The sequence below is a fragment of the Cryptococcus depauperatus genome, chromosome 2, assembly GCF_001720195.1.
Source record: "Cryptococcus depauperatus CBS 7841 chromosome 2, complete sequence".
NCBI classification, from domain to species: domain Eukaryota; kingdom Fungi; phylum Basidiomycota; class Tremellomycetes; order Tremellales; family Cryptococcaceae; genus Cryptococcus; species Cryptococcus depauperatus.
The window spans coordinates 1,573,950-1,598,831 of record NC_089469.1 but is presented as its reverse complement, the minus strand read 5'-3'; the positions used below and the strand labels follow the sequence as shown (position 1 = coordinate 1,598,831).

The window sequence follows — 24,882 nt, the reverse complement described above, 5'->3', positions numbered from 1 at the left end:
AGCCGTAAATAATGGATGTATATCCGATATTGGGCAAGATGCCACATGCAAATATCTCCGGTGAATAATTTAGAAAACAAGTACAAGGATAAAGAAGATGATTAGCCCATATCAGATAACGACTTGTGCCTTTTGGGCCGAATCCATCTCGGGCTGCCGGACTTGCGCGCCTTTATGAATACCATCTGGCGCGCCTATTCAAATCGGCTTTTTCGAGACAGCTCTGTATCTATTGTCTTTATGCATTACATCTAAACTCAACAACAGACAAACAATCCTCTATAGCTAGATGTCATGATCAGGGCATGGCAAAAAGGGGTAACTAGAAACAGCTGCTCAAATCATTAGGCATCTCACGGAAGTGATTCTTCAAAGTTCCTCATATCCGTCATCACCCACAATAGAGAAGCCTTGAGATAGAAGCTGTGAGGACAGTCTCGTTGTGAGGCACACTTGTTTGAAAGGTGTCCGTCCTCCGTTTCCCAATGTGCACAACAGTTGCTACTCCTTTGCAACATCACGCCCGGCTATCCGAACAGAATGCTTGTCCAACACCTTTCTATTGCAGAGCACTGTTGGAGCGAAAACAAAGATATCAGAATTCATACCGCCTGCAGCCAACTCTTGTAGGAAAAGAAAAAAAAGTAAATCGAATACGTAGATTGCGGATAGTGAGTTTGATATGGACAATGCAAAAAAAGCATACGGATGAAGTGATGGCACATACAAATTATCAGTTCAGTGAGAGGAATGAAATAGAGAAACAGAAAAGGCTTTGGTGAGCCAACAACAATATAGAAGAAGAGACCTAGAGTAGAGGAAAGCAAAGATAAAGGGAATTTGTCCTTCCGATGAAAACCAGCTCAATATGTCTGATCGATTGTATCAACTTGAACCCAGGAGGCTCAGAACGGCCACCAGCCAGACTTTTTCTTTTCAGGCTGGGGATTGTACACCTTTTGCATTTCTTCGAGAAGAGTTTCAAAGGCGGCAGCTGTATCCGCATGAGCCGCGCCAGCGATGGACATTTATATCACTCACAAACATTGTTATTATCCTTGGCACTAGACTCGACAAAGCCTGCTTTGAGCTTCTTGGCCAACGCCTCGCCCTCCTCTCTCGTCACCGATCTCTCATCTCTCAAATCAGTCTTTTGGCCAACAATAACTAGGGGCATATTTTCCAGACCCGCATAATCCAAAATCTTGTCATGGATCGTAGGGATCATATCAAAGGACTGACGAGAGGAAATGGAATACACAAGCATATACCCATGCACGCCGACAGCGTACTTGCCGGGGAACAGAGAATACTCCTCCTACGACAGAATTAGCCACGCACCCAATCCCATAAAGCACTTACAAGACCCGCAGAGTCGACAATCTCAATGTCGTACTCATTTCCATTGTACTTGGCAATCTTGTGTGAAGTATCTTCGATTGTGGGATAGTATGATGGAGTATAGCTGGGAGGAGCAACATATTGCTGAGTCAAAGAGGTCTTGCCTGTAGCGATTTAGCCTACAAACATACCCAAACCAAAACACACCCACCAACAGAGGTGGAACCCATGATGACAACTTTTCGCTTGAGAGGACCTGTCGCAGACATGATGGCTAATTCATTCAAATTCTATTCACCATCTGTCAGTCAAGCCTACGAAACCTCGCAACTCACATATGCAGGTGGCATAATCAACAAGGAATCAAAGCACGGCCCCACCAGCGGTTGTCGTAGGACGTTGGGATGCGATGTCAGGCGACAGATGCAGTGTAAGTTTCCAGAAACGCAGTATTCGTTGATTGGCGTTACCGGCGTATCAGGCGTTGGCGGTTCAGAGAATTGCAATTGGTGTTGGCGATACGTCAACGTATGCGGAATCAGCGCAGGGAGATTGACGGAACGAGAGAGAGAAGAGGACGTGAAAAGTAGAGGTGAAAGAGACATGTATGATCAGCACCAGTTGATAGCAGTTTGTTTGGCTCTCGGAAATAATCAATCGCGTTCGCGGGTGGAAACAAGCAACCGGCCAGAAAAAATATCCAAGTAACGAAAGAGATGTAGAAGTCAAGAAATATGAATCTTGGAAGGCATCCAGTGGCAAATTAAAAAAGATGTCTGAACAATGGAGGTCCTGTGGACATTCCAGTGGCAAACCATTCATTTAATAACTTTCCACCTGCTCCCTTACACACGATCAGACAATAACGACACTAGCCGACCACTGCGTCCTCTGGCACAATCTCGCAAATGGACACCACTGCCTTCTGAAGGATCCACAGAGAGCATCGCATAATGCTATCATTGCCCGTAAGCCATGAGGATGCAATGCCACAACAGCTAAAGAGCAAAGGATGTTTGATACACGGGTATACCCATCCTCCACGATGACAGCCAGAGAAGGAGTCATTGACGCTGTAACTCCTTTTGTAGATCGTCCAAAGGCCTTTGAACACGCTGAGTGTTGAAGAGTGACAGCCCAATACGGGGTTGGAAGAATGTTGAGTTGAGTGGAAACCAGTCCCAGCCTGCTAATGTTTGCACCTGGAGAGGCAGGCGTGATCGGCAGAAGCGGCCGTCGACGTGTGTCCTCCGGTTTGACCTGGTAAGTTGTAGAAAAGGGTATGCCAAATGCTGTAAGCAGTCAATAGCACGACCAAACTTCTGCCATCTTTGCGATAGCAGACCCAGACCTCGTTTGGGGCTGTCCAGTACCATCATTCTGCCGATAGATGGTAAAGTCGCAGCAGGCGGAGCCTCAAGCAGCGAAAAAAGGCGAGAGATGAACCAGCGGTCAGAAAGTCTACTCACAGTCACGGAGCGAGATGGGATAGGGATGAGTCAATCTTGCGATTTGTTTGTGACTGAGTGACGCGATAATCTACCAAACGAAGCGTGTTTGTGGACGCAGTCTTGATTTTCCTGCGCTGAGCAACCTGCCGTTAGCGACGACCTGAAAAAAGTGCCACGGAAAGAGTTTCAAGTGAGAGAGGCATGCGATGGACGACCGAGAAAACGACGTACGACGATAATCGAGTGATACGCTTGACGCTGTGGCCGGGATGTTGCTAGGCAGGCTGGGACGGGAACTAGGATGGACTGGCTTGTGAGATGGCACGGCCAAAGAAAGTGGCTGGAATGAATCAAGAATTATAAAAGAAAGAGGAAAAAGAAAAAAGAAAAAAGAGCGCTTTTCCGCTGATCGCTGTTGGCTGCTGGATCATTTGGATTTTGTATGGAGGGCAAGGGAAAGACTTAGGGTCAATCATTTATCCGAAGTTGTTTACACACTTTGATCCCGTTAATCGCATGAAGTATGAGTAGATGGTAAATGTTTTGTTTCTGCATAACAAGACAAGTTTAGATATGTCTGGTGTATGGAAAAAGAGACCAGGATGCATAATCTGCAATTCGGTTGTTTTGGTATAGATGCTTGCAGATCGTTTGCTCTCACCACCGAACTTCAATCTTGCCCGACTTGGCGAGCATCTTGATCCCCTTGAATGGCTTGTAGGTGACGTCCCCCTGGACCCGAAGCTTGTCTACTTTGAGGTTGGAGAATGAATGGTTTTGTATCGCAAAGTCAACTTTGAACGAAGGTGATATTATCGGTTGCTTTTCCCTATGGATTGTGAGCTTTGCGATAGGATATCATACTCACGTAGAAGCAAAAGAGCCCGTCAAACTTGGCGCTCTCTCTGTAGACACTAGCGACCCGAGTGACCATTTGAGAACTTGGGTAAGTGGATCAAAATCCCAGGTGCCTCCCCCTACAAAACCCACGGCGGTCTCATCTCTACCTACTTGTATGTGCAGTGGGCGTCTGTCACCTGTGGCGGTTGCGCTGACGGAATTGGCTCCTTTTCCCAGGGAGATACTGACGACGATGTTTTCGAGTGGGAGATGGGTGAGGCGAGGGATCAGAGTCAGGGCAAAGCGTCCTGATACTTGCTCAGTATGACCACTTGCACTGGAGAGGGCAGATCATACCGCCATAGTTCTCGAGCATCATCTTGCCTTTTACCTGCAGCGGAACTTGAGCTTTCATGCTTCCAGGCTCTGTCTCGTACTCCGCCAACCTGAATTTTCCGTCGGGAGGAATAAAAGACAAGGTACTGTCTTTGGACCAGCGATTGTACCGTATACATGGGTGAAATGCACACTGGCTCATCACTCGGGGATTCCCGAAATTCAAAAGCAGGTCTGGATTTCCGGAAAGGCGTGCATTACAGTCTATTCTTCCCCATATGTGTGACGATAACAGATTTCCTTTTCTAAACGCCTGTTAGATGTAAGTGTTGTTTCATTGTCGACCCACTGATCTATGATGGCATCCAGAGACTCGACAATGTCTAGATATATTTCGTTACTAGAATGGCGAATCCCCGGTTTTCGCCAAGGTATGGGTGCGGTAAAAGGTGACGTTGTGGTAGATTGTAGCCTGGCCATAGCTTTTAGTCACAAACGACAGAAACTCTGGAAAGTTGCCTACCCAGAGACGCCTGCAGCGTTGAATATCTTTCGTACCAGTGTTGGAGGAAGGACAATCTCTTTTAACATACTTGGTTCCATCGTCATAGGATGGCCTTCATCCAGCATTTCTTCTATGAGCTTTACAGGGTCAGAGTCTGCTTGTCTAGATGTTGTGTATATCGACTCACCATATAAACAATATCAAAATTATCTTTGATTGTCGTCTCAGTGACATCCCCCAAGTAATCGCGAAGCGTGTAGAGAAAGCTGTCCAAGAAGGAGAATGCGAGCAAAGGATTCACTGCAAGACTTTGAGTAATCTTCTCTGGTTGTAGGCTACACACCCTCATGTGCCACTGGTATCAGATACCAAAGACCATTTCGCTCCGAGTGGCATAGACCAGCTCCAGTCATGCCTGTTCTTGCGCTGTCTAGTATGTTTACCCACAACACCGGCTCCATAGACTTGCTATCACCGCCCACTGTGAGCGCCTTTTTGCGTGCGACATTGAAGGCATCGATATGCAGGGAAGCGTATGAAGGCGGAAACGAAGTGAAGTTGGAGCTGATTATGGGTTTGCTAAGAATTGATTCAGTCACATAGTCTATAATGTGGTGAGGAGCTAACCCATTGCTATCGAGTATGATGATTCCATCTATTTTGGTCATCTTTAGAGCCTCTCGGCCACTGGTATATAGAGATACGGGAGAGTCTCAAAGCTTGTATCTTGTAGAGCCTCAATTGATGAAAAGGTGATTTTGGAAGAATAACAATTCAAATATGCCGCAAATGAAAGTCAAAAACGATAATGGAGAGCGGCATCCGCCGCAAATAATGACCACCAGCTGCCGGCTTCCATCGGTCCGAACCTCCATCGTTGAACCAGATGCTACATAAAGAAAAGGAATCTGCAGGCTTTACGAGTAACCTTTGCCCGTATCTCTTGCACGTATGTCGACATGTTTACGAACAAGCTAAACGTTTTAATCTGTGAATCCATTGAGTATCCTCATAGAAGTCGTAAGTTGAAAACAACCGAAGTTGCTGCAGCTTATACCATGATGGGCAATCTGTCAGGATTATGGACAGGGAAAGACCAAGGGAGCACAGGATATTATGTATGGCTTGGAGATGGTATAGTTGGATGACTGCGGCAGAAGTGTCAAAGATATAAGGAAGGACTGATCAGTCATAGATCTGCAAAGAATGAATGTTGATAGCTGTCTTCGTCTATTCCAGTTAGACATATCTTAGCGAAGCTACCTCAAGTCCCGAGAACCAATCTAGAATCCTGACAATATGCTGTACCTCGGATTTTACGTTTACAGTCCTTGAGCATCTTCGATATAATGTGACGCAGATAAGACTCTCAATATCGCTGCTGCTTGCTCAGGAGTCAGGTCTTTCTAACGATGTCAATAATGCAAATAGCACTTGTGCTTTTGCAGATATCGCTCACCCGGACTGCCGCCATCATCTCAGAACCGATGAGGAACTTTCTGATACTAGCACCTCTAAGAAAAATTGAATAGAGCTGGAAGTAGATGTGGAAGATTTCAGATTGAGGGCTTGTAGGTGGTGAAGGAGACTGGTGAGTACCCATCGAATACGGAAATGGGCATCGGTACGATGAAGTCGTCAGTTACATTTGATCCGGTAGATGTTACGAGTACTACTCACCAGAAGAGGTTGTCGTATCGCACCAGGACCTTTTTAAAGTATCTTTGCCAAGCTTTGCACTTCTTTTTTGCAGCTGCAGTAAGGAAGGAACATTCATTTTATAAGGCAGCACTGATTCGATCTTTCAGCTCTCTGTCCCGTACAAGACAGAATGGCAAGTACTCAAGATTTCATACGGCCATACTGTCCAGAATGGTACAATAGTAACCCGTCCCCCCGCTCCATCAAGCTCAATCGCTCGTTCTTGTCTCTGTACGTCTTCCATTACATCAGAACAGAGAAGACAGGATTGACCATCGTCACGTTACAGATGGCGTCTGTTGTCGTATTTAATTGAATGGCAGTGTCAGGATTCCGGATTGGTTCTCGGGACTTGAGGTAGCTTCGCTAAGATATGTCTAACTGGAATAGACGAAGACAGCTATCAACATTCATTCTTTGCAGATCTATGACTGATCAGTCCTTCCTTATATCTTTGACGCTTCTACGTCCTTCAAACAACTTCCAGTTTAATCAATTATACCATTTCCTCTGCATACACCGTATCCTGTGTTCTACTATCCTTTCACTGTCCATGATCCTGACACATATATCCTAAATATGGCTTCCATATTGATAAATATCATGACTTGATTTGAGGAGCATTGCTTGGCCTTTTCGATATAGGTTGGATGCGTGGTACTATTTTGTGAATATTATTTTAAAAAATGTCGAGATATATTTCATGAATCAAAAAATAAATTCCTTTATATTTATTCATTTATTTATTTTTGCCACCCAATATTGCAAAGTTGACGCGTTTAAAACATTACTCAGCGATATTGACGCGTCTCCATTAATTCTCTTTTCATTTCTAATCTTTACATCTGCCTTTTAATCAACTTGATTTAAATCTCTTCCAAGACATGCTTCACATATAGCATTCAATGTATCACAAGAGTACAATATCAAAACGGTATGGATAACAATCCACTGCGTGGCCCAGCAGAACCTCTATCTTCTCTGCTCTCTGATACCTCAAATCCACCCTCAATCAGCAATCCACTTTTGCGCCTCCGAATAACGCACATCACCTCAGACCAAGCTGCACCGATACCAACCTTGCGACAATACTATTCGCCTTCCCGTTTTGCAACTGCTATCCCTCCGGGTTGCCTGCCACAGAATGTAGCGATCATCAGAGTATTTGGAACGACGACGTCGTTTCAAAAGGTATGCGTAAATACTCACCTGTGTTATCCTTACTTTTATGTCCCTTTTCCGATGGACGATGAAGATCCTCTAAGGCCTGAGAGGGTAGTCAACTTGTGTCAACGATTCGCCGTCTCCCTCAATCATGCAATCTGTCTCGCTCTTCGGCAGGATCCATTATCAGCGGGCAACAAGGCGAATTACTCGGGGGGTGTTGATCCAAGACATCTTCACGTAATGTCAGTCATGTTAGTGAAAGGCATACCGTTCTATGGATATCACTTGGGCTACAACTACTTTCTTAAGGTCAATCTAGCCAACCCCGCTAGATTACACATTGCTCTTGAGCAGCTGAGAAAGCCTAATGTACTGGGACGAGAATGGCAGCCTCATGAAGCTCACCTCAATCATGTGTTACAGTTTATGTGCGATTTTGACATCTACGGTTGTGGATGGTTGGAACTAGGCGGAGGAATCTTCAGAGATCCTGTGCCAGGTGAGCTAGCTGTTGGTCATAAGTCTTTATCAAAAGGATGCTGATTTGTTTCCAGAGGGAAACCCACATATTCCTTCACCAGAATCATCAAGGGATGGCCAGCTTAGTGCCTTGGACTCACTCACTATCCCTGCATCTATGCTGTATCCTCCAGGGCTTTCTCCGCCCAAAGAGTCATTTACTGCACTTGAAATTGACGTTTTACCTCACCAGCTCCTCAATCGCCAACGCCTTGTTCCTCGTTTGCTTCACCATGATTTTATCGAGCTTTTTCACAAGCCACTTGATCCCAATGAAAAATTTGTTCCAGCAGTCGCTGAGTTGTGGGAAGATGAACGACGTAGAAGAGAATTGAGAGGCTTGAGCACAGGGACTGATAGCATGATGCCCGAGAGCCTTAGAATAGATAGAATGGCCATGCGTGAGCTGGGCCACAAAGTCCAAAAAGAAGGATTGGATATCAAAGAAGAAAGCATAAACATCGGCGGAAACTGGAAAATATCTGAAGAACTGTGGGGAATGATTGAAGAAAGAATGATTGATGAAAAGAAGAAAAAAGGACCACTGACCTTAGAGAAATTTATCCAAAGTGCGAGGAGAGGCAAGAATGGGGAGAAGGCGGAGTGGGATAAGGTCAGATATGGCTTTCCTTCCTAAATGTACTTATCCCAACACTGATAGATACTTAGTGGATTATGACAACTTTTGATGCAATCTCTGCCCATTGGCCCAAGCAACCGCACAAATTCAAGGCCAAGGAGCTGACCGAAAAGTCTGTCTCATTGAGGTCACCTCGTACCGTCGAAGAAACATCCTCCCCTATGAACCCGGCGGCGTCATCGGGAATTGATCATTCGTTCTCTCAACCTGGCGTTTTGGATAGAGAATTGCAATTCACTACTCAGTGGAAACATCTGACCAATACACGCCCATTTGAAGATTTTGAAGCAGAGGAAGAGACGAAAAATCCATTTGAAACATGCGCGATGACTCAGGCGTCTCAGAATTTCAAGCCCAACCCTGAGCTTTCAACTCATGTGCAACCTGCGAATGAAGAACAAGCTTACGATTATGATCAGTATTATCTTGATGAAAGGGAAGACGACTCGGATGAAAAGAGGCATTTAGAGGAAGCCAAACTGCACGCTGAACAGACAAACAAGATAAGAGCAACACAGATACCTGCGAGACAGGATACTGGAGATGATGAGATGTATGATGACGAAGAGCTAGAGGAACTGTTCAGACAAACAATTGCTGCAGGATTAGGCGTTTCAAGCTTGCCTTCAACTCCTAAAAAAAGCAACACCTTTGAGAGGTGTGCAGGGTGGACACCTACAAAAAGATCAGGCAGCACCAACGGGTCTTCGTTTCATTCAAGAAAGCGGAAGCGAGATCAAGAACTTCTTGAGAAGGCAGGTTTGGGTGACTTGAGGTACGTGACATGACCTCCATAGACCATGTATCATACACTAAAACATTTCCAGCGATATTATTGATCATTCAACTATCTCTATATCACCATTTAATAATTCTTACAACGAAAGACTGCAGCCCATCACAACACCCACCAAATCTAAGACTCCTGTCAGTGAAAAGGCAACTCCCAGCTCCTTAATACGCAACGCTTTTACAAGAAGTCATCAGGTCCTACCTACAAAATCTCCTGGAGGAAAGTCGTCTAAGATTAAGTATGACTCTGCTGAGACCATAATGTTACCATTGCCAAAAAGAACCAGAAGCAGCATTCAAACTTCCTTCTCATCTCTTGTCGACAAAAGGAATAACTTAAATACACAGGGAGGTGTTCAGCAGAAGCTTAAAGATGAGGCTATAAGGGCTGCGGCAGAACCTGGACAACAAGCTTCTGGTGAAGCTAAAAATCTATCCTTGAACATAGGGACAGACCAAAAGAAAGTTCACTTGTCCCTTCCGGCAGCAGGCGCTGGCCTTTACGAGCCAACGTCAAGAATGGAAAAGGACAACCAGAGCGTGCTGCCTCTCTCAACTATGTTATTGAAAGAGACGAATCGTTCTGGCGCGAACAGTCGAGCCGCCTTGCCCGGTACCCGATTCGCTATGTCTGCAACTTTTCCAATGAACGTTGTCTCCGATCCCACTCTTAGCCCTACTCTTCAATATAATCGACCGCCGCCAACTCTCCAACAAGCTACTTCCTCTAAAAAATCTATAGATGGTGATAAGCTTCAACACAAGCGTATTCGATTAGCAGAGCAAGAGCTAATATCTGCTAGCCAAGTACCTCTTCTGCCTTTTGCTGACTATCATCGCGTCAGAACCTTTGGAGATGGAAACACTGGAAATGAGATGGCTGCTGATACCACACCAATTAGTTTATCGTGGCAATATCGAGACCTACCGCCACTTCTTGAAGTAGTTGCCAACACGATGGAACAAAAAGGCGTAGCTTCAGTCGTTTATCAGGTGCCTTTCTATAGCGATCCTGCGGATGTGCCTCCCAAAGGCAAAATATTGACCGGCAAGATGTTTAACTTCAAATCCAACAAATCAGTGGAACTTCTTGATTTTGAAGCCTATGTAGGGGATAAAAAGCTTTCAAAGAATACGTCTATGGAAAATGTTGGAATAAGACAACTGAGGTCAGATTATTATCAGTCTACGACAGCTTACAAATTTGGATGGGAATACTCGCCGATGCCACCAAGTATGGCATGCGTGAGACATTGGTGTGCCAAAACAAATATGGAAGCTAGATTAGCTTGTAAGTTGCAAGTTAAGAACAAGAGTTGGACTCATGAACGGTAGCTGAAAGGCGGAATGTGGAGATAACGCAAGTGAGAGAAGTCTCTCCATACCACTACCGATATGAGTGCTAATTAGGGCATTTATTGTACTGTCTAGTTGGCAAATGCTACTCAAAAAAATAAATATGGATTTAAGTTTTCTCAAAAAAAGAAGGTTCGAAACGTAAATGAGCTACAAGCTATGACGGTCCTTACTTTGGAGGTATTTGGTAAGCATTATTCATGAATAGACGTTATAGAAAGCTTATCTGGCCATTCAGCACAATCTAGAGGTCATCTTCTCCCGGATCCTGAGAAAGATGCAATTACTGCTATTTTCTACTGTTTTCAATCTCATGATGACAGTCTGCAAGACACAACCGTTCATCCCGGATACCATGCGGGCTATGTTGTTGTCGGCGCTCTTGCTAACGCCGCTAGACTTTGTCTTGAGGGCATCCCGTTTGAGGTTGTTGAGGATGAATTGGAGCTGGTTAATTGGGTCATTGACACCGTCAAATACTGGGATCCTGACATTTTAGCAGGATGGGAGATTCACAATTCTTCATGGGGGTATTTGAGCTTACGAGCTTATGAACTTTTCGGTAAGTCTTATTTTTTTGATAGGATTGTGCGCTGAGCGAGGTATAGCAATGGACTTCGCAAATGAAATGTCAAGAGTGTTATCTGGAAGGTCGGATCCTAAAAATGATGGATATCTCGCTCATCACTCATCTAATTTTAAAGTTGTTGGACGACACACTCTTAACATTTGGCGTATCTGTCGATCCGAAGTCAATCTTGCACAATATACGTTTGAGAATGTCGTTTTCCATTTCCTGCACCAGCGCATTCCATATTATCCGACAGTCAGTTTGACAGCCTTATGGAAAAGCAAGACCCCAGAACATGCTACTCGTGTTCTTAAATACTTCTTTCAGCGAGTGGTGCTTTGTATGGAGATAATTGATAAAGCTGAAATTATCGTCAAAACTGCGTATGTCCTTCATATAACTTTAAGACTTTGATTGACTCACATTAGAGAGTTTGCGAGAGTTTTTGGAGTTGATTTTGCTTCAGTAATGACCAGGGGATCACAATATAAAGTTGAATCATTTTTAGCGCGGATAGCAAAGCCTGAAAGTTTTGTCTTCGTCACCCCCTCGAAGCAACAAGTGAGTCCACAACACGCAGGGAGGACCTCATCTGACTAGACCTAACGTTCCCTAGGTAGGCTTACAAAACGCTCCTTTCGCAGTCCCTCTGATAGCTGAGCCAGAATCAAAATACTATACTGATCCTGTAATTGTCCTCGACTTTCAATCCCTCTATCCGTCAATCATAATTGCATATAATATTTGCTACTCGACATGTTTGGGAAGAGTTGAGAAGTTTAAAGGAACCGACAAGTTTGGATTCACGGAGCTGAAGGTAGCCAGTGGTCTCCTCGAGTTACTAAAAGATTATCTCATTGGTAAGGCAATCCTCTTATATTGATACAATCATTATCGCTAATTATTAAAGGGAAGTTACTCCAAACGGAATGATATTTGTCAAACCGGCAGTCAGAAAAAGTCTTCTGGCTAAGATGTTGACTGAGATACTTGATACGAGAGTGATGATTAAAAGTGCTATGAAAGAAGCCAAGGATGATAAGGTAAGTTTGCAGTATGCAATCAAGTGATTCAGCTTAACCAGATTTTCAATTCTAGTTCTTGACATCAATGCTCAACGCTCGCCAACTAGGTCTAAAACTGATGGCTGTGAGTGCCTTATGCTGATGAGGATTGGAATTTCATAGCTGATACAATTTTGACTCAGAATGTTACCTATGGCTATACCAGTGCTACTTACTCTGGAAGGATGCCATGTATAGAAATTGCTGATTCTATTGTGCAAACAGGACGTGAAACATTAGAAAAGGTAACTCTTTATAGTGCGATATTTCAGTCTTTGCTAATTTGCTACAAGGCTCAAGAAATGATTCATTCCAGACGGGAATGGAACGCTCGCGTAGTATATGGGGACACTGATTCACTTTTCGTCGTTTTGCCAGGTCGTACCAAAGAGCAAGCTTTCAAAATAGGTCATACCATCGCGGACACTGTCACTGCCATGAATCCGAAACCTGTCAAGCTCAAATTCGAAAAAGTTTACATGGGTTCGGTGCTTATGGCTAAGAAGCGCTATGTGGGCTTCAAGTACGAGAATCCGGATGAGACTACACCTGTATTTGACGCTAAAGGTATTGAGACTGTCAGACGTGACGGTTTTGCTGCTCAACAAATGATGGAAGAAGTTTGTTTGAAGTGAGTGTACAGTAAATCTCCTTGGTGAAGCCTCACCTAGCAAAGAATTCTCTTCCGAACCCAAGATCTATCCCAAATAAAAGAGTATTGTAGGCAAGAATGGAAAAAAATCCTGGATGGCCGAATATCAATACAGGACTTTATTGTTGCGAAAGAGGTTCGTCTTGGAACATATTCGTAAGCCGGGTGTGTACATTATCAACGGCTGAACTGATGATGTTTGTCAGTGAAAAAGGTGTACCTCCTCCTGGTGCTGCAGTTGCGTATAGACGCATTCTGAAAGATCCTCGTGACGAACCTCAATACGCCGAGCGCGTCCCCTATCTCATCTCAAATGCAGATGGCCGTCGCCTTATTGACCGGGCCCGACAACCGGAGGAGCTTCTTTCAAACAGATATTTGAATATTGACGCAGAGTACTACATTCGTAATCTTTTGATTCCTCCCTTGGCAAGAATTTTTAATTTGGTGGGGGCTGATGTTGAGGAATGGTATGATAGTATGCCAAGAACAAAACGTGCAGGCAAGTATGGGCGAGTTGTCAAATATGGGAAGAATAAGGATCGAACGACAGGGGTGAAAGATAAACACAAGGCGACAAAATCAAAGATAGATTCGCATTTCAACTCGAGTCATTGTATGCTTTGTGGCACAGAATGTCAAAAGTGTGAGTTAATATCCTTTTTTCTTTTTGTCTGACAATAATTACTGTTATGATATTGCCCGCTACTGATAGCAAAGCATAGTGCTATGCTCCGAGTGTTTGTCTGACCCTTCTGTTGCTTCACACACATTGCTTTTCCGACAACAAATTGCACAGAGCAAAATGGTATCATTGCAGAGGATATGCGCTTCATGTTGTGGAACTCTTCCAGGAGAGAAGATTCTTTGCAGCTCTATTGATTGTCCTTTGACGTATGCTAGATCTGCTGCTCAAAGAGATTTAGAAGATTTGGAAGAAATCGATGATCAGATACGAAGGTTAAGCGAGGCGAACGGAGAAGAGATAGAGCGTTGGCAGGACGAATCAATATGATTTCTTGCACGTTAGAACTTATACTTGACACAAAGTTCGCTAGGGAACTTTTTGTATGTAAGTTGTTGACAGTGTAGCATCAGGTTGATTGATGTGTATTGTATAGTTTCTGTTATCTATGACGTATACAACATCTCAGACATAGGTATACACTGTTGGTGTATAGTAGTACAAGTATATCGTATTGAGATACGATTTGCTCACGGTTTCCTCATCCATGGCCCAATGCAAGCCCTCTGCGACGTCTAGTTTGTCCAACTCTGCCATTTGTACCTATGCTCTTGCGACATTCCATTACACCACTGAGCTGGTCGTTTTCAAATATATCAAGCCCAACCGAGTTTCTATCTGGCCTCTTGTCGTCGGATGTATGTATGACCTAGCATAAACCAGAGCTAGCTGACGGTATTGGCAGGGACTGGGCTGATATGGATGCTCACTCAAAGAACCCACTATGCTCCTTAGACTTGACTATTTAACCCGTATTATGGTACACGCACCAGGTAAGGAGAAATATGGTCTACAACTTGGCTTTCACACTGTCTCTCCCCATCCTATCCCGAAACCTTTTTTCGGCTTTCTTGGGTTGTACGACAGGTTTGTATGACTGAGGAGACTCCAAAATGGGCCTGAAAATACCCTCCAGCTCTTGTCAACTAAAGGTTACAGCCACCACGGTGCAAATTTTGATATCTTCCTCGGCTTCTTATTCTACGGCCCTGCTAGTTACCTGCTGCTCCTCAAGTGCGTGCATCTGTGCCAAAAATGTTGCTGACTTGTTTCCAGCACTCATCGCCTGTTCCTTACATCTCTCCTCTTATCATCCAGTGAGTTGAGCCTTGCATATAACCTACTAACCATGTCCTAGCACATTCGTCACGATCCCTTCTCACTCCCTGCCACGCTGTACAACACCGCCGAACTCATCTAGCAAGCACTCGGCGGCGTCGAAAGCTTTGACGTTGGAGACGCTCTTTAGCCAGATAGAGTGAAGCTCCGCAAAACTGAGTAGTAACCATCCTATATCTTGGTGTCCCAATTCCAGGCACCATACTTCTTTCCACCCCTGCTCATTCTCAATCGCCTTTTCATCAAGATCTATTGATATGAGTAAGTGGTTATTGGCTTGAGCAGCATGGTTGTGTGCTGAAGGGTAGGGAATAGGCTTCTTTGACTCCAACATCAATCCGGATGTTCGCAAAAAAGTGTACGACTTCGACTCCAACCATCAGGAAGACGAGGACGATCTTTTGAATAAGGATATCGAGTGGGTTGTACCTGTGTTACTGTATGGCCTGGTTCCAAACTGATACGCTGATTGTAGCGGTATTGCCTGCTTTGAGGCTATGACGATGAAGTACCATGAGCTTGTTGCTGTTAACGGTAAGCCTCGTACTGTAAGTCGACGCCAGGATGCAGACATGGGCTGACTCTACGTAGAGCGGACGCCGAAGCGACTATTACTAGTTTGGTTGTGGACGAGGTTGACAAACTTTCCAAGGACAAGAGTATGTCGCCCGCGCTACTGTGGAATTAAAGACTGATCCCGGTACAGGTTTCGACGAGTCTGGCCGAGCGGTATGCTACACAACTAGCTAAGGGAGCTTTCACCAAGTTTAGCCTATACAAAGGCTAGCTAGTCATCTTGGATCGCCCAATTGATGTTGATGAATGCAGTGGAAAAGTGAAACTGTGATAAATAACAATGCACTCCGTCACCACTGATGGAGTTCCAGACACTCATGATTATGTAATTATAACATTTGTATGCTATCTTCTGATCTGTTGCCCTTGCAACATTGGACTTTCTGGTCGTCTTCCAAAGCCTATCGCGCTTTTTGGTCTCTTAAGTTGGCTTGCTTGGATATCAGCGCTACCTGGTCTCTTGTTTTTGTTGGGTGGAAAACTTCGTTGTACTCCAGAGGGGCTTTGCCCTTGTTTGGGAGGCAGAAGTCCTGCAGATGGCATAGAACTTGCTGAGCGACTACCTGATCTCCTGTATCGAGCAATCACTACATCGACGCTCGACGGACGTTGTTTGGCGCTGAACATTATCGGTCTTGCATTCTGTGCTTGTACTTGTTGACTTTTGGAGCTGGGGATGTGGACACCAGAGCCAATACCTGGTGGGGCTGTACCTCTTTGGGGCGGTCGAGGATAGTCTCTTTGTGGAGGTGCCACAGGTATCGCAGGAGTACCAGACGCGGAAGAACCGCTTTTAGCATTTGAAAAGGGGAACGAAGGAAAGCTGGCGTCGATGGTGGCTGCATCGGCCGCTGAGTTTATACGGGCTACACGTTTCCTCTGTAGGCTGTCAGCTGGCGGTATCAGGTTGATTATCAAGAACAAACTCGGCGCTTTTCTTCTGCTTCTCTGACTCCTGCTTTCTCTCCTCCAATGTACTAAGCTCTCATTAGTAAAGGCACCTCGTAGCAACACAAGTAGACACACGCCATCCTGTATCAAGCCCACTTCTAATCTTGCTCGTTGATACCACTCTTTCTGGATTGATTGCGGGTTCATGGGTCCTGGCGGAAAAGGGGCCGGCATGGGCGGTTGATGTTCATTTTTAATATAATCGCCCAATAACGACATCAACGAGCAGTTGTTGTTATTGTGTCCAAGAGGCGTTGGATCTGCGCCGATTTATCAGTCCACAAAGCAAGTATCTGATAGAGTATACATACCAATACAGTCTTCAATCAGGTGGGCATAGCCCTTCTCTAGCTTTCGCCTTCCAATCGCCTTCTTCTTTAATGACTCAGACTCGTCTCCTTCAGTACCTATGCCAGTACCAGGCTGAGTATCGTCTGTTAGGGGTTGAACGTAGATATCGTAGAGAGCATCAAGGTGCATTATGCTCAAGAGGTCTTGCGAAGGGTGTATTGGAGGTATGGAAGGAACTGTTATAATATTGTGAGTGCGTTAAGTTCGCTATCAGCACAGAAGGACATACTATCCCATTGCGGCATGATCAACCTTGCCTTTCCTCTCTCTTTTAAATCCTCTCCCATCGTTTCGACCTTTGTCGTTTTTTCAACATACCCGTCGGCCATCTCAACATCTCTATTTACACCCCTCCCGATATCTTCATATGCTATACTTTGGCGATGTTAGCTGCTTTCTCCATTTTGGGTGATATCCATGTCGTTTTTCCAGATACAAGGCTGGATGTAGTCGGTGTCGGAGTTCTTGCGCTCCCAGTATGGACATCCTACTGCTTTGAGTCTCCGCCTGTAATATTTCCCTGTAGTTGGTTTTTGAGGTTTGAGAGGAAGCAAAAAGGATAAGAAAAAGATGAGAAGGATGAGAAAAGGATGAATAAAGTGGGATGAAAAGAATAGAGATGAACATGACGTGTCCGGACACATCGGATTGGAACTTCATTTGTCAACTTTGTTTCACATTAATTCATTTCTCATTCAAACCTTCAACTACAATGTCTCTTTGTAATTCAAGCTTACAACTGCATGTTTTCTAGCGCTTATGACTTTAACCCATTCGCAATTCTCCCATCTGCTTCTGCCAGTATCCTCCCGTACTGGCTATTGCTCACTTCTGTGGCTAGAATCTATAATGCGATTCAAAACTACTTTATCGTTTGGCAGAGCAAAGAAGTGTATTCTGGAAAGGCAGAAGAAAGTGAGCGCCTGCTTTGCTGTATAAGTTTTGGCATGCAAAATGACGATTAGACAGTTATTTTGCTAGCTGAACGGTTGTTTGGTTCTTGGACGATGCTGGCTAGCTTAGTCCGTGACCTGGCTGCTTTCTTCATTACAACAACAACAACACTTGATAGCGCTCATCAGATTAACCCCCATATTCCTTGTCCATGACCTATTCTTCTCATGTCCCATTCAACAACAGTCCTCTCGGTGCCGGAATACAAGAAATCACCAGTAGGATCAAAAGCAATTCCTGCGATACCCCATGTCCCTCCTTCAACACCTTTCCTTGGTCTATGCATGGCTATTGGATCGGATTCGTGGGTAGGTATGTGTGGAACGGGAACAACGACATGGGTGGAGAACGTTCGAGCGTCGACAATATGAATGTTGGAATTTTCCTGCTTTTCCTCAGGAATCTGCCCCTTTTTCTGTGACAACTGCGCGCAAGGAGTGCGACCTACCTCTGAGAAAACCATCAAATCTCGAGTGCTTCCTTCAGGACTAAATTTGACAACCCTTGCGGCTTCTTTACCCGACATACTACTCCCGGCTCTCGGGGTACCTGTTACTGGATCTCTTAATATAATTGCTTCCCCATCCATTGGTGTATCCCAGCTCTCTTGTGATTGAGAAGAAGACGAACTCGCACTTCCAGCGTCAGAGTTGGACCTCTGGTGGCTTTCTGTAACATCATGAACAAATGAGGGAGTTGATGAGGTGGAAGTTGATGACGAGGTATGAAAGATGGCTAGGGGCCGAGAAGATCGGTGATCCCAAACCGTCACTTGGCCATCTATTGCGGTTGTGAGCAGAAGACGGATAGATTGTGACAATTTGGGGGCTCTTTCCTGTACGTACCTTGACTAGCTACTGCGAACTTTCGCCCATCTTTGCTCCATGCGCTGGAAAATCCCGCATCCGTTCCAGCTACAGTATAATAAGCAGAAGTGTCTTTAGTATAAGCCTGAGAATCGGAACCATACCCTTATATATTGCAACTTTTTTTATTTCTCTCCCGTCTCCAGATAGACGGGACAATGTCACATCTGTTGAGTCACCCACAGAAATCAAATGCTGCAAATCTGGAGAAAGCGACGCTACCAATGGCAGATGAGTAAATAGTCCATCGCAAACATGCAAGACGCACAATGATTAGCCGCCACGGGGAATCTGGCCTTGCATATTGAATGCAGTACTCTTTCTTCTTTGGGAGTATTGTCCACATACGGGTGGCTGTGGATGAGCGACAACAGACCATCATCGCCTCTTGCTCTAGACCAGCCAGCTTGGTTCTGTGGAGAAGAAGCGTTTCTTGGTGGTCTTTGTGTCCTGGTGCCAAGGTGCCCCATATTGTCGAATGTACTCTGGGTATTGTCCTGTGATCCAGAGTACGGCTTGCGAGAGAGCCTGTACAATGCAACAGTTCTATCGTTGTTTGAGATAATCAACCTTGGTTCTTCCACAACCTCTCGGGGCGAAAATTTCGGAGCGCTCTTCTTTTTTCGGGCGAGGGATGTCGGTAAAAAGATATGAGAGCTAACATACCGAACAGGTAATGTGTTTGGATAAGTTGCCACAATTGATGCTGTTCTCTCAGAATCAGACATTATCTCATCCTCATCCCCTCCTTCATCCTGTTCACCTCCAGAAGGATAGGCAGAGATGTCATCGTAACCGTCATCATCGTCGTTCAATGATTCGTCGAATGCCATTTCTCCCTTAATCCTCCTTGAGACCCAGTACCCGTTTTTTGCTTTTCCTACATGGCGTCCATCGCAATCAATTTCCTCCCATGTGCGATTGCCTCGGCCAAGGTAACCCAGCCTTCGTTCTCTACTCCGTCTAGACCATTCTTTGGGCCAGGAAGGGGGTATAATGATGGAATTATTGATAGATCGAGAATTGGGAAGCATGGTCGAGACTACGAAAGGATTGAATTTGGGAGAAGGATGATAGGATCTGGAAGCGCAAAAGTATGGTTCAGGCAAATCGGTAACGAAAAGCTCGCCATGTTGTCCACCGCAGGCAAATATCGTCTCACTAAAACAGATGTTAGTACTTTACCTGCCTTGATGTATCTCATTCCGAGAAATGTCAGAGTAGGTCTCACTTTGCAACTAAACAATTGGGAGCAAAATCAAGCTTGAAAGCGGTTCTCCTGTCACCTTCATCCTACTCCATGTCAGTGGAGCATAAACGCTACTCTCCATGAACCCACACTTTTGCTCGCTGCTCTAGGCTGATTATCGTCTCGTTCTTGTGGCATCCATCGTATCTCTTCAACGGTTGTCCCTCTAGGATAAAACACTCTTCCTCGGGACAATGGCAAGATCAAATCTCTCAACTGAGGATGGATAATTGTAATCTTAGCCGACTTAACCTCTGTAGGTCGCAGAGAAAGATCTGCCAGTTCGGTAGAGCTCAGGATGGATGGAGGATCTCTAGATATATATTATGCTTTTGTCAGTCAAGTAATGCCATCCCAAGGCTATGCCAAAACGAGAAATCATGATACTGACCGCGCCATTTTCAAAACCTTCTTCCGTACTGCTTAATGTTGATAATTAGTGCTCTTATTATATAACTGCAAGCATAATTGTATATCTATTTGATAATAAAAATAAAAGATGAATGAATTCCGCAAAAGACTTGAAACATCAATATCGATTTTGAATATCATATGACGATGCCGGTGGAAGTAGCCGAAGGTGGAGGTAAGCCACTTTCAGCGTCATCACTTTTAACTTGTTTATCAATATTGAGTCTTTAAAGATATTTGCAAGGGTTATTATAGTTGCTTCTATCCTATATTCAGATTCTTTTGAATATCCCAAGGATGAGTCAAACATCGCGCCAAAGCATATATTTAATATGCGTATATAAGCGCATACATTAATGTCTATAAGTATCCTCTTGACTCGCTTGATATGACTTTATATGGTGTCTCCTAATTTTCATGCCCTGTTTGCTCTCACAGCAAGCGCGCTTTCTTCTTGGCTATATCAAGCTCGAAGCTGTCACATTTTATGCGACCATTTGGCTACTCGAACCACTTGCTCCCTTTCAAACGCATCAGCCCATTGCTGAGCATTCTCAATGGCACCGAATGGGTCATCCTTGTAGCGAATGAGATATCCTTGCAGAGCAGCCATCGAGATCGAATTCCGAGAAGCTTGTTTCTTTTCATCATTGGGAGGGAAGATTGCATCAGCAAACCGGTCTGCGAGCTTGTCAAGTTGAACTTGGTCCTGGACGATGGCCTTTTTCTCATTAACCTCATTTAAAGAGATGGCATTGTCGCTAAACGAGTTGGGCCCAAAGTCGTGCAGGGGATAAAAGTGAAGGTAGAGTTCGCGAGCTTGATAAATAGTAACAGGATGGAAGGCGATCTGTACGTCAAAGCGACCTGGACGACTGAGAGCTGGGTCAAGGTGTTCTATATGATTTCTGCGTTTGAGTTAATTATTAGTCATCTGAGAAATAGGTACAGGCAACAAGTACCACTAACGTTGTAGCCACAAGTACACATCCTTCTTGACTAGACACGCCGTCAATGGCGTTCAAAAGACCGGACATGGTCACCGTGGATGGTGCCAAGTCATGTTGGCCACTAGTAGCAATCGTCCTGGTGACATTGGGGGACAAGAGCTCTGCTTCAGCGTCTACGTTCATTATGTCATCGCTCCTTGCTGCTGCATCAGTTTCAACTTCAAGAGCCATCATAGTGATATCACGACCTCGCGGGGCGAAAATACGGTCACTAAAGCGCTTGTTAGTGTCTAATATCATGTTGGAGAATAACTTACATATCCTCGATTAGAATGATAGCCTTGGCAGGACAGTCCCGTAAGAGCTTTGAGAGCGTTGCATCATCCATTCTAACAAGTTTTTAGTTGAAAGCTGACAAACAAATGGAAACACCTACCCCCGCTGCGAGGGACTCAATATATAGATATCCAACCCGAGCTTACTTGCCAGAGCATAGACTTTACAAGTAAATAACAAACCAAAATACGCGTTCAATGCCAGACTCACCCAGAGTGCTTTTACCCATTCCAGGTTTTCCATAAAATATGTATCCCCTTCTGTGAGGAATCCCTTTAGATGAATACCACTTTATCTCTTTATCAGACAAAAACTTCTCGATGTCTTTCAGGATACCCTCCTTGACATTGAGTGGCAGAATGACAGATGACCATGGCCGCGCTGCTCTCGATACAGGCTTTTGCCATGTCGGGCTGATACGTCTATGATAATCTTCCTCATTAGCCATGCTACTTAAGCAAACCAAGCCACGAGTCAGCTTGATTCTTGCTTCTTGCGATAACACTTGAATTGGATTGCAGCAAAACCACGCGGGCTTCTTACACCTTCCTAGCATGAAGAGACTTACTTGGCATGGAAAATGAGAATCTCATGATCCTCCTTGGCGTAAAAGGCACCATGAGCAGCTACAAGGAAATCTCTCAAGATGTGAGGTTTAAAAGCAAAAGTCCTGTGGGGCCAGATAAACCAAAGCTACGGATCAGCTGATGACATACCTGACCCGAAAATGGCCAGAGGGTGCCCCGTTGGCATAGCTTAAAGCTTTCCGAGTAATCCATATGTAATTACCATCATGTTTAATTCGTATACTTTGACCTTTTTTGTCCATAAATGAGTTTTGTATCGCGATAGCATTTGCCACTCACCATACATGGGCATCACTAACCCAACAATGTCTCCTCCTTTCCAAGTCATGTTTTCCTCTGTTGGGTAATCTGCCCCATAAGTCCAACGCATCACGTCTTGATGAGGATTATAGAGCGCATTTGCTTGTATATGTCTTCCTTTTCTCACCACCGACTTTGCTTCGCTAGTGATGAGTTCAAAATCGTGGATTTGCCGTTGAGCATAACGATCTTGTGCAATCCATGTCGCAATCCAATGGTATGCTGGGTCGGCAGATGAAATGAATGCGACTGGAAACATCACTATAAGCGTCCAGGTCAACGCACCGCTTCGCACACCAAGCCATCTTCCTACCTCTCAAGAGCCAATCACCCACATAGAGCCAGACCCGTCTCAATAAAGCGAGCGTCGCTGCAGTCATAATAGCCCGGAAAGCAATTGGAAGCAGTTCTTCCATCCCGGCTTGACCCTTTGATACGTTGTTAAATACTCTGTATGGGATAGTGTAAAAGTCTTCGGCCCAGCTCATAACAGAAAAGAGAGACATGCTTTTGAATCGTTAGTAGAAGAATGGATAGTCGGAGAACATCAACATGTCGACATGTTGAAAAGTAAAATCAAATTTCGTTGATCAATATTTTCTTCTTTCCATTCTGATTTTTGGTTAGTTTTTGAGTGGCAAAAGTTACCAATGATAAGTAGAGATCGCCGTGAAACTTTAAATAGAAAAATCCTCCGCAAATTTTCATGCATACTGACTGGAACTGGAATTTGAAAGGTAGTAGGAATCTTTTGTAATGGATTACAAATAAGTCAAATGTATTTTATCAGCAACAAGTCCTCAAGTAGATATAAACTTACCAGCTTTCTTTGTTTCTACAACCATACGACGTCGGTAATAGAAGCGAGGTCATGGTATTTGCAAGCCAAATCCCAAGACTTTCCGTCCTCGCCTATACTCCATATCTCGACGCCGCCTCCGTTCTGTCCAGCGAGGGCAATGTATTTGGCATCTGGGCTCATTTGCATAGCTCTGATAGCGTTGCATCCGGTGCGGATGTGTTGGACATCCACCGCTTTTCCGTCCGGAGAAAGAGTGACAATGGCGACTGCATCACCCGAGACCTTGGGGATGAATACTCCATGGGTAGAGCTGCCCAGGTCAGGCTCCATGCGGTTAGAAGCATACAGTAGAGGTTGAGAAGGATGGGCAATGAGCTCGGCTGCGTTGAGATACTTCAAGTATTCCTTGGGAACAGTCGGCGGAGCAATGGAAAGCTGAAAATTGGGATGAGGAATGATTGGATAGGCAGGATCTGATAGAGAAAAGGTGAGGATAGAGCTGGACAACTCTGTCAGGACATGCAGGTGCTTGCCTGGGAATGATCAGTCAAGGGCAACCTTGATGCCAGTACACGTACCGTCAGCAGAGATGACAGCATGCCTCGGACCAGATCCAGGAGGGCATTGGCACCAACCCTTGATACTCAAGCCACTCTCGCCTTCTCTCGAAACAACCCAGACGCGGTCGTTGCCTAGGTCGGGAACATACAAGATTCCATCATCACCTTCAATGACCTGATGGCAATGAGACGCCTCTTGACGCTCCGAATTAGGAGGAATCTGGTTTTGCTCTGAATAGACAAAAGGGAATTCCAAGATGGGAGAAGTGGAAGTAGTAGATAGGGTGTGGTCAGAAGTGACAGGGAAGAAGATGATTGAGCCACCTATATACTACATACTCATCAGCTTTCACGCAAGTTAGCTTGCTCGAGATATACATTGGCTACCATAACACCCGATCCATCCTTCATGGCATGCACTATACAAGTTAGTTGCTCTACCCCAATTGACGTTCGACAGGACACTCACCATGACAAGGAACTCCATGCGTGTCTCGTCCATTCACGATGCTGATTTGGTCTCCTTCGAGTTTCAGACTGTGAACCTTTCCAATCTCGCCCTCCGATACCGAGTACAAGACTTGTGAACCATCCTTGTCATTGGACGAATGAGACGACTCTATCCAAGAGGCATTCTTTGGAGCGTCCGAATCAGAGACTACTTTTATTTCTTTGGCAGCTGGGTCGAATGAGACAAGAGTGTGGGTGGATCTGTAGCCGCTGATTAAGAGCTTGTAGCTAGACATGACTTGTACTGATATTCTTGACTTTGAAAGATAATGATAAGATGATCAATGTAAGAATGAAAATAAAAGTATCCGCTTTTATATTATAGAATTATAACAAGTCAGACTTGTAACTACGTGTCCCGATCTCGATTACGTTCGTTGTATACGTTGACAAATGGTATAAATAGGACTTATCACAATGGCAACCAAAACGAACAATGTGAAGTTGTGTTTATAAAAGTATCTATTCTGCTAAAAATAACGAAATTGAGTGTTGGGTTGGGAGGCTGTATGACGGTGTTTTCGAAAGCTCTCGGCCTCAGCAGCTTGCAGGCCATGGACATATCTGCTGTACAAACGCCAGCTGGGAATGGAAGGAAGGCAGACTTGTGATATCTGCGACGTCTAGAGGCATAAGGCGAAGGCTGTTTTGCTTGAGAAGCAAGAGTGACAGCTCGAGCA

At 44.7% G+C, this 24,882-nt stretch overlaps 9 protein-coding genes across 9 annotated transcripts; 3 read left to right on the top strand and 6 right to left on the bottom strand.

Moving 5' to 3' along the window:
- Nucleotides 1-905: 905 nt before the first annotated feature.
- On the bottom strand, nucleotides 906-1,946 carry L203_101912 (uncharacterized protein; the record flags this gene model as incomplete). Its single annotated transcript, XM_066211343.1, has 5 exons — nucleotides 906-994; nucleotides 1,042-1,318; nucleotides 1,363-1,505; nucleotides 1,553-1,631; nucleotides 1,677-1,946. The coding sequence occupies 5 exons, from the start codon at nucleotides 1,944-1,946 to the stop codon at nucleotides 906-908; spliced, it is 858 nt and encodes a 285-aa protein (XP_066067440.1).
- Nucleotides 1,947-2,186: 240 nt separating this feature from the next.
- On the bottom strand, nucleotides 2,187-5,141 carry L203_101911 (uncharacterized protein; the record flags this gene model as incomplete). The annotated part of the gene is made up of 11 exons (XM_066211342.1): nucleotides 2,187-2,297; nucleotides 2,365-2,633; nucleotides 2,873-2,926; nucleotides 3,024-3,088; nucleotides 3,661-3,940; nucleotides 3,990-4,273; nucleotides 4,318-4,440; nucleotides 4,492-4,610; nucleotides 4,661-4,773; nucleotides 4,817-5,052; nucleotides 5,101-5,141. The coding sequence occupies 11 exons, from the start codon at nucleotides 5,139-5,141 to the stop codon at nucleotides 2,187-2,189; spliced, it is 1,695 nt and encodes a 564-aa protein (XP_066067439.1).
- An 888-nt stretch (nucleotides 5,142-6,029) lies between these two features.
- L203_101910 (uncharacterized protein) lies at nucleotides 6,030-6,418 on the bottom strand (the record flags this gene model as incomplete). Its single annotated transcript, XM_066211341.1, has 3 exons — nucleotides 6,030-6,061; nucleotides 6,154-6,264; nucleotides 6,316-6,418. 3 exons carry the CDS (start codon nucleotides 6,416-6,418, stop codon nucleotides 6,030-6,032), a joined length of 246 nt encoding a protein of 81 aa, XP_066067438.1.
- A 692-nt stretch (nucleotides 6,419-7,110) lies between these two features.
- Nucleotides 7,111-14,095, top strand: L203_101909 (uncharacterized protein; the record flags this gene model as incomplete). The annotated part of the gene is made up of 19 exons (XM_066211340.1): nucleotides 7,111-7,840; nucleotides 7,896-8,473; nucleotides 8,530-9,275; nucleotides 9,328-10,583; nucleotides 10,628-10,656; nucleotides 10,724-10,835; nucleotides 10,887-11,210; nucleotides 11,257-11,602; nucleotides 11,648-11,780; nucleotides 11,836-12,079; nucleotides 12,135-12,262; nucleotides 12,318-12,368; nucleotides 12,427-12,528; nucleotides 12,577-12,914; nucleotides 12,960-13,091; nucleotides 13,142-13,581; nucleotides 13,661-13,927; nucleotides 13,994-14,007; nucleotides 14,057-14,095. 19 exons carry the CDS (start codon nucleotides 7,111-7,113, stop codon nucleotides 14,093-14,095), a joined length of 6,009 nt encoding a protein of 2,002 aa, XP_066067437.1.
- A 72-nt stretch (nucleotides 14,096-14,167) lies between these two features.
- Nucleotides 14,168-14,415, top strand: L203_101908 (uncharacterized protein; the record flags this gene model as incomplete). The annotated part of the gene is made up of 2 exons (XM_066211339.1): nucleotides 14,168-14,318; nucleotides 14,366-14,415. The coding sequence occupies 2 exons, from the start codon at nucleotides 14,168-14,170 to the stop codon at nucleotides 14,413-14,415; spliced, it is 201 nt and encodes a 66-aa protein (XP_066067436.1).
- A 641-nt stretch (nucleotides 14,416-15,056) lies between these two features.
- Nucleotides 15,057-15,549, top strand: L203_101907 (uncharacterized protein; the record flags this gene model as incomplete). The annotated part of the gene is made up of 5 exons (XM_066211338.1): nucleotides 15,057-15,060; nucleotides 15,115-15,217; nucleotides 15,275-15,333; nucleotides 15,393-15,458; nucleotides 15,506-15,549. The coding sequence occupies 5 exons, from the start codon at nucleotides 15,057-15,059 to the stop codon at nucleotides 15,547-15,549; spliced, it is 276 nt and encodes a 91-aa protein (XP_066067435.1).
- Nucleotides 15,550-15,720: 171 nt separating this feature from the next.
- L203_101906 (uncharacterized protein) lies at nucleotides 15,721-16,964 on the bottom strand (the record flags this gene model as incomplete). The annotated part of the gene is made up of 5 exons (XM_066211337.1): nucleotides 15,721-16,254; nucleotides 16,302-16,352; nucleotides 16,402-16,586; nucleotides 16,638-16,853; nucleotides 16,907-16,964. 5 exons carry the CDS (start codon nucleotides 16,962-16,964, stop codon nucleotides 15,721-15,723), a joined length of 1,044 nt encoding a protein of 347 aa, XP_066067434.1.
- A 791-nt stretch (nucleotides 16,965-17,755) lies between these two features.
- Nucleotides 17,756-20,145, bottom strand: L203_101905 (uncharacterized protein; the record flags this gene model as incomplete). The annotated part of the gene is made up of 8 exons (XM_066211336.1): nucleotides 17,756-18,016; nucleotides 18,080-18,411; nucleotides 18,477-18,545; nucleotides 18,602-18,715; nucleotides 18,766-19,658; nucleotides 19,729-19,790; nucleotides 19,837-20,059; nucleotides 20,138-20,145. The coding sequence occupies 8 exons, from the start codon at nucleotides 20,143-20,145 to the stop codon at nucleotides 17,756-17,758; spliced, it is 1,962 nt and encodes a 653-aa protein (XP_066067433.1).
- Nucleotides 20,146-20,635: 490 nt separating this feature from the next.
- L203_101904 (uncharacterized protein) lies at nucleotides 20,636-24,438 on the bottom strand (the record flags this gene model as incomplete). The annotated part of the gene is made up of 15 exons (XM_066211335.1): nucleotides 20,636-21,065; nucleotides 21,127-21,378; nucleotides 21,425-21,496; nucleotides 21,544-21,604; nucleotides 21,654-21,865; nucleotides 22,012-22,113; nucleotides 22,160-22,259; nucleotides 22,310-22,591; nucleotides 22,644-22,758; nucleotides 23,049-23,078; nucleotides 23,151-23,157; nucleotides 23,230-23,665; nucleotides 23,711-24,023; nucleotides 24,071-24,111; nucleotides 24,162-24,438. 15 exons carry the CDS (start codon nucleotides 24,436-24,438, stop codon nucleotides 20,636-20,638), a joined length of 2,730 nt encoding a protein of 909 aa, XP_066067432.1.
- Between the last annotated feature and the right edge of the window lie 444 nt (nucleotides 24,439-24,882).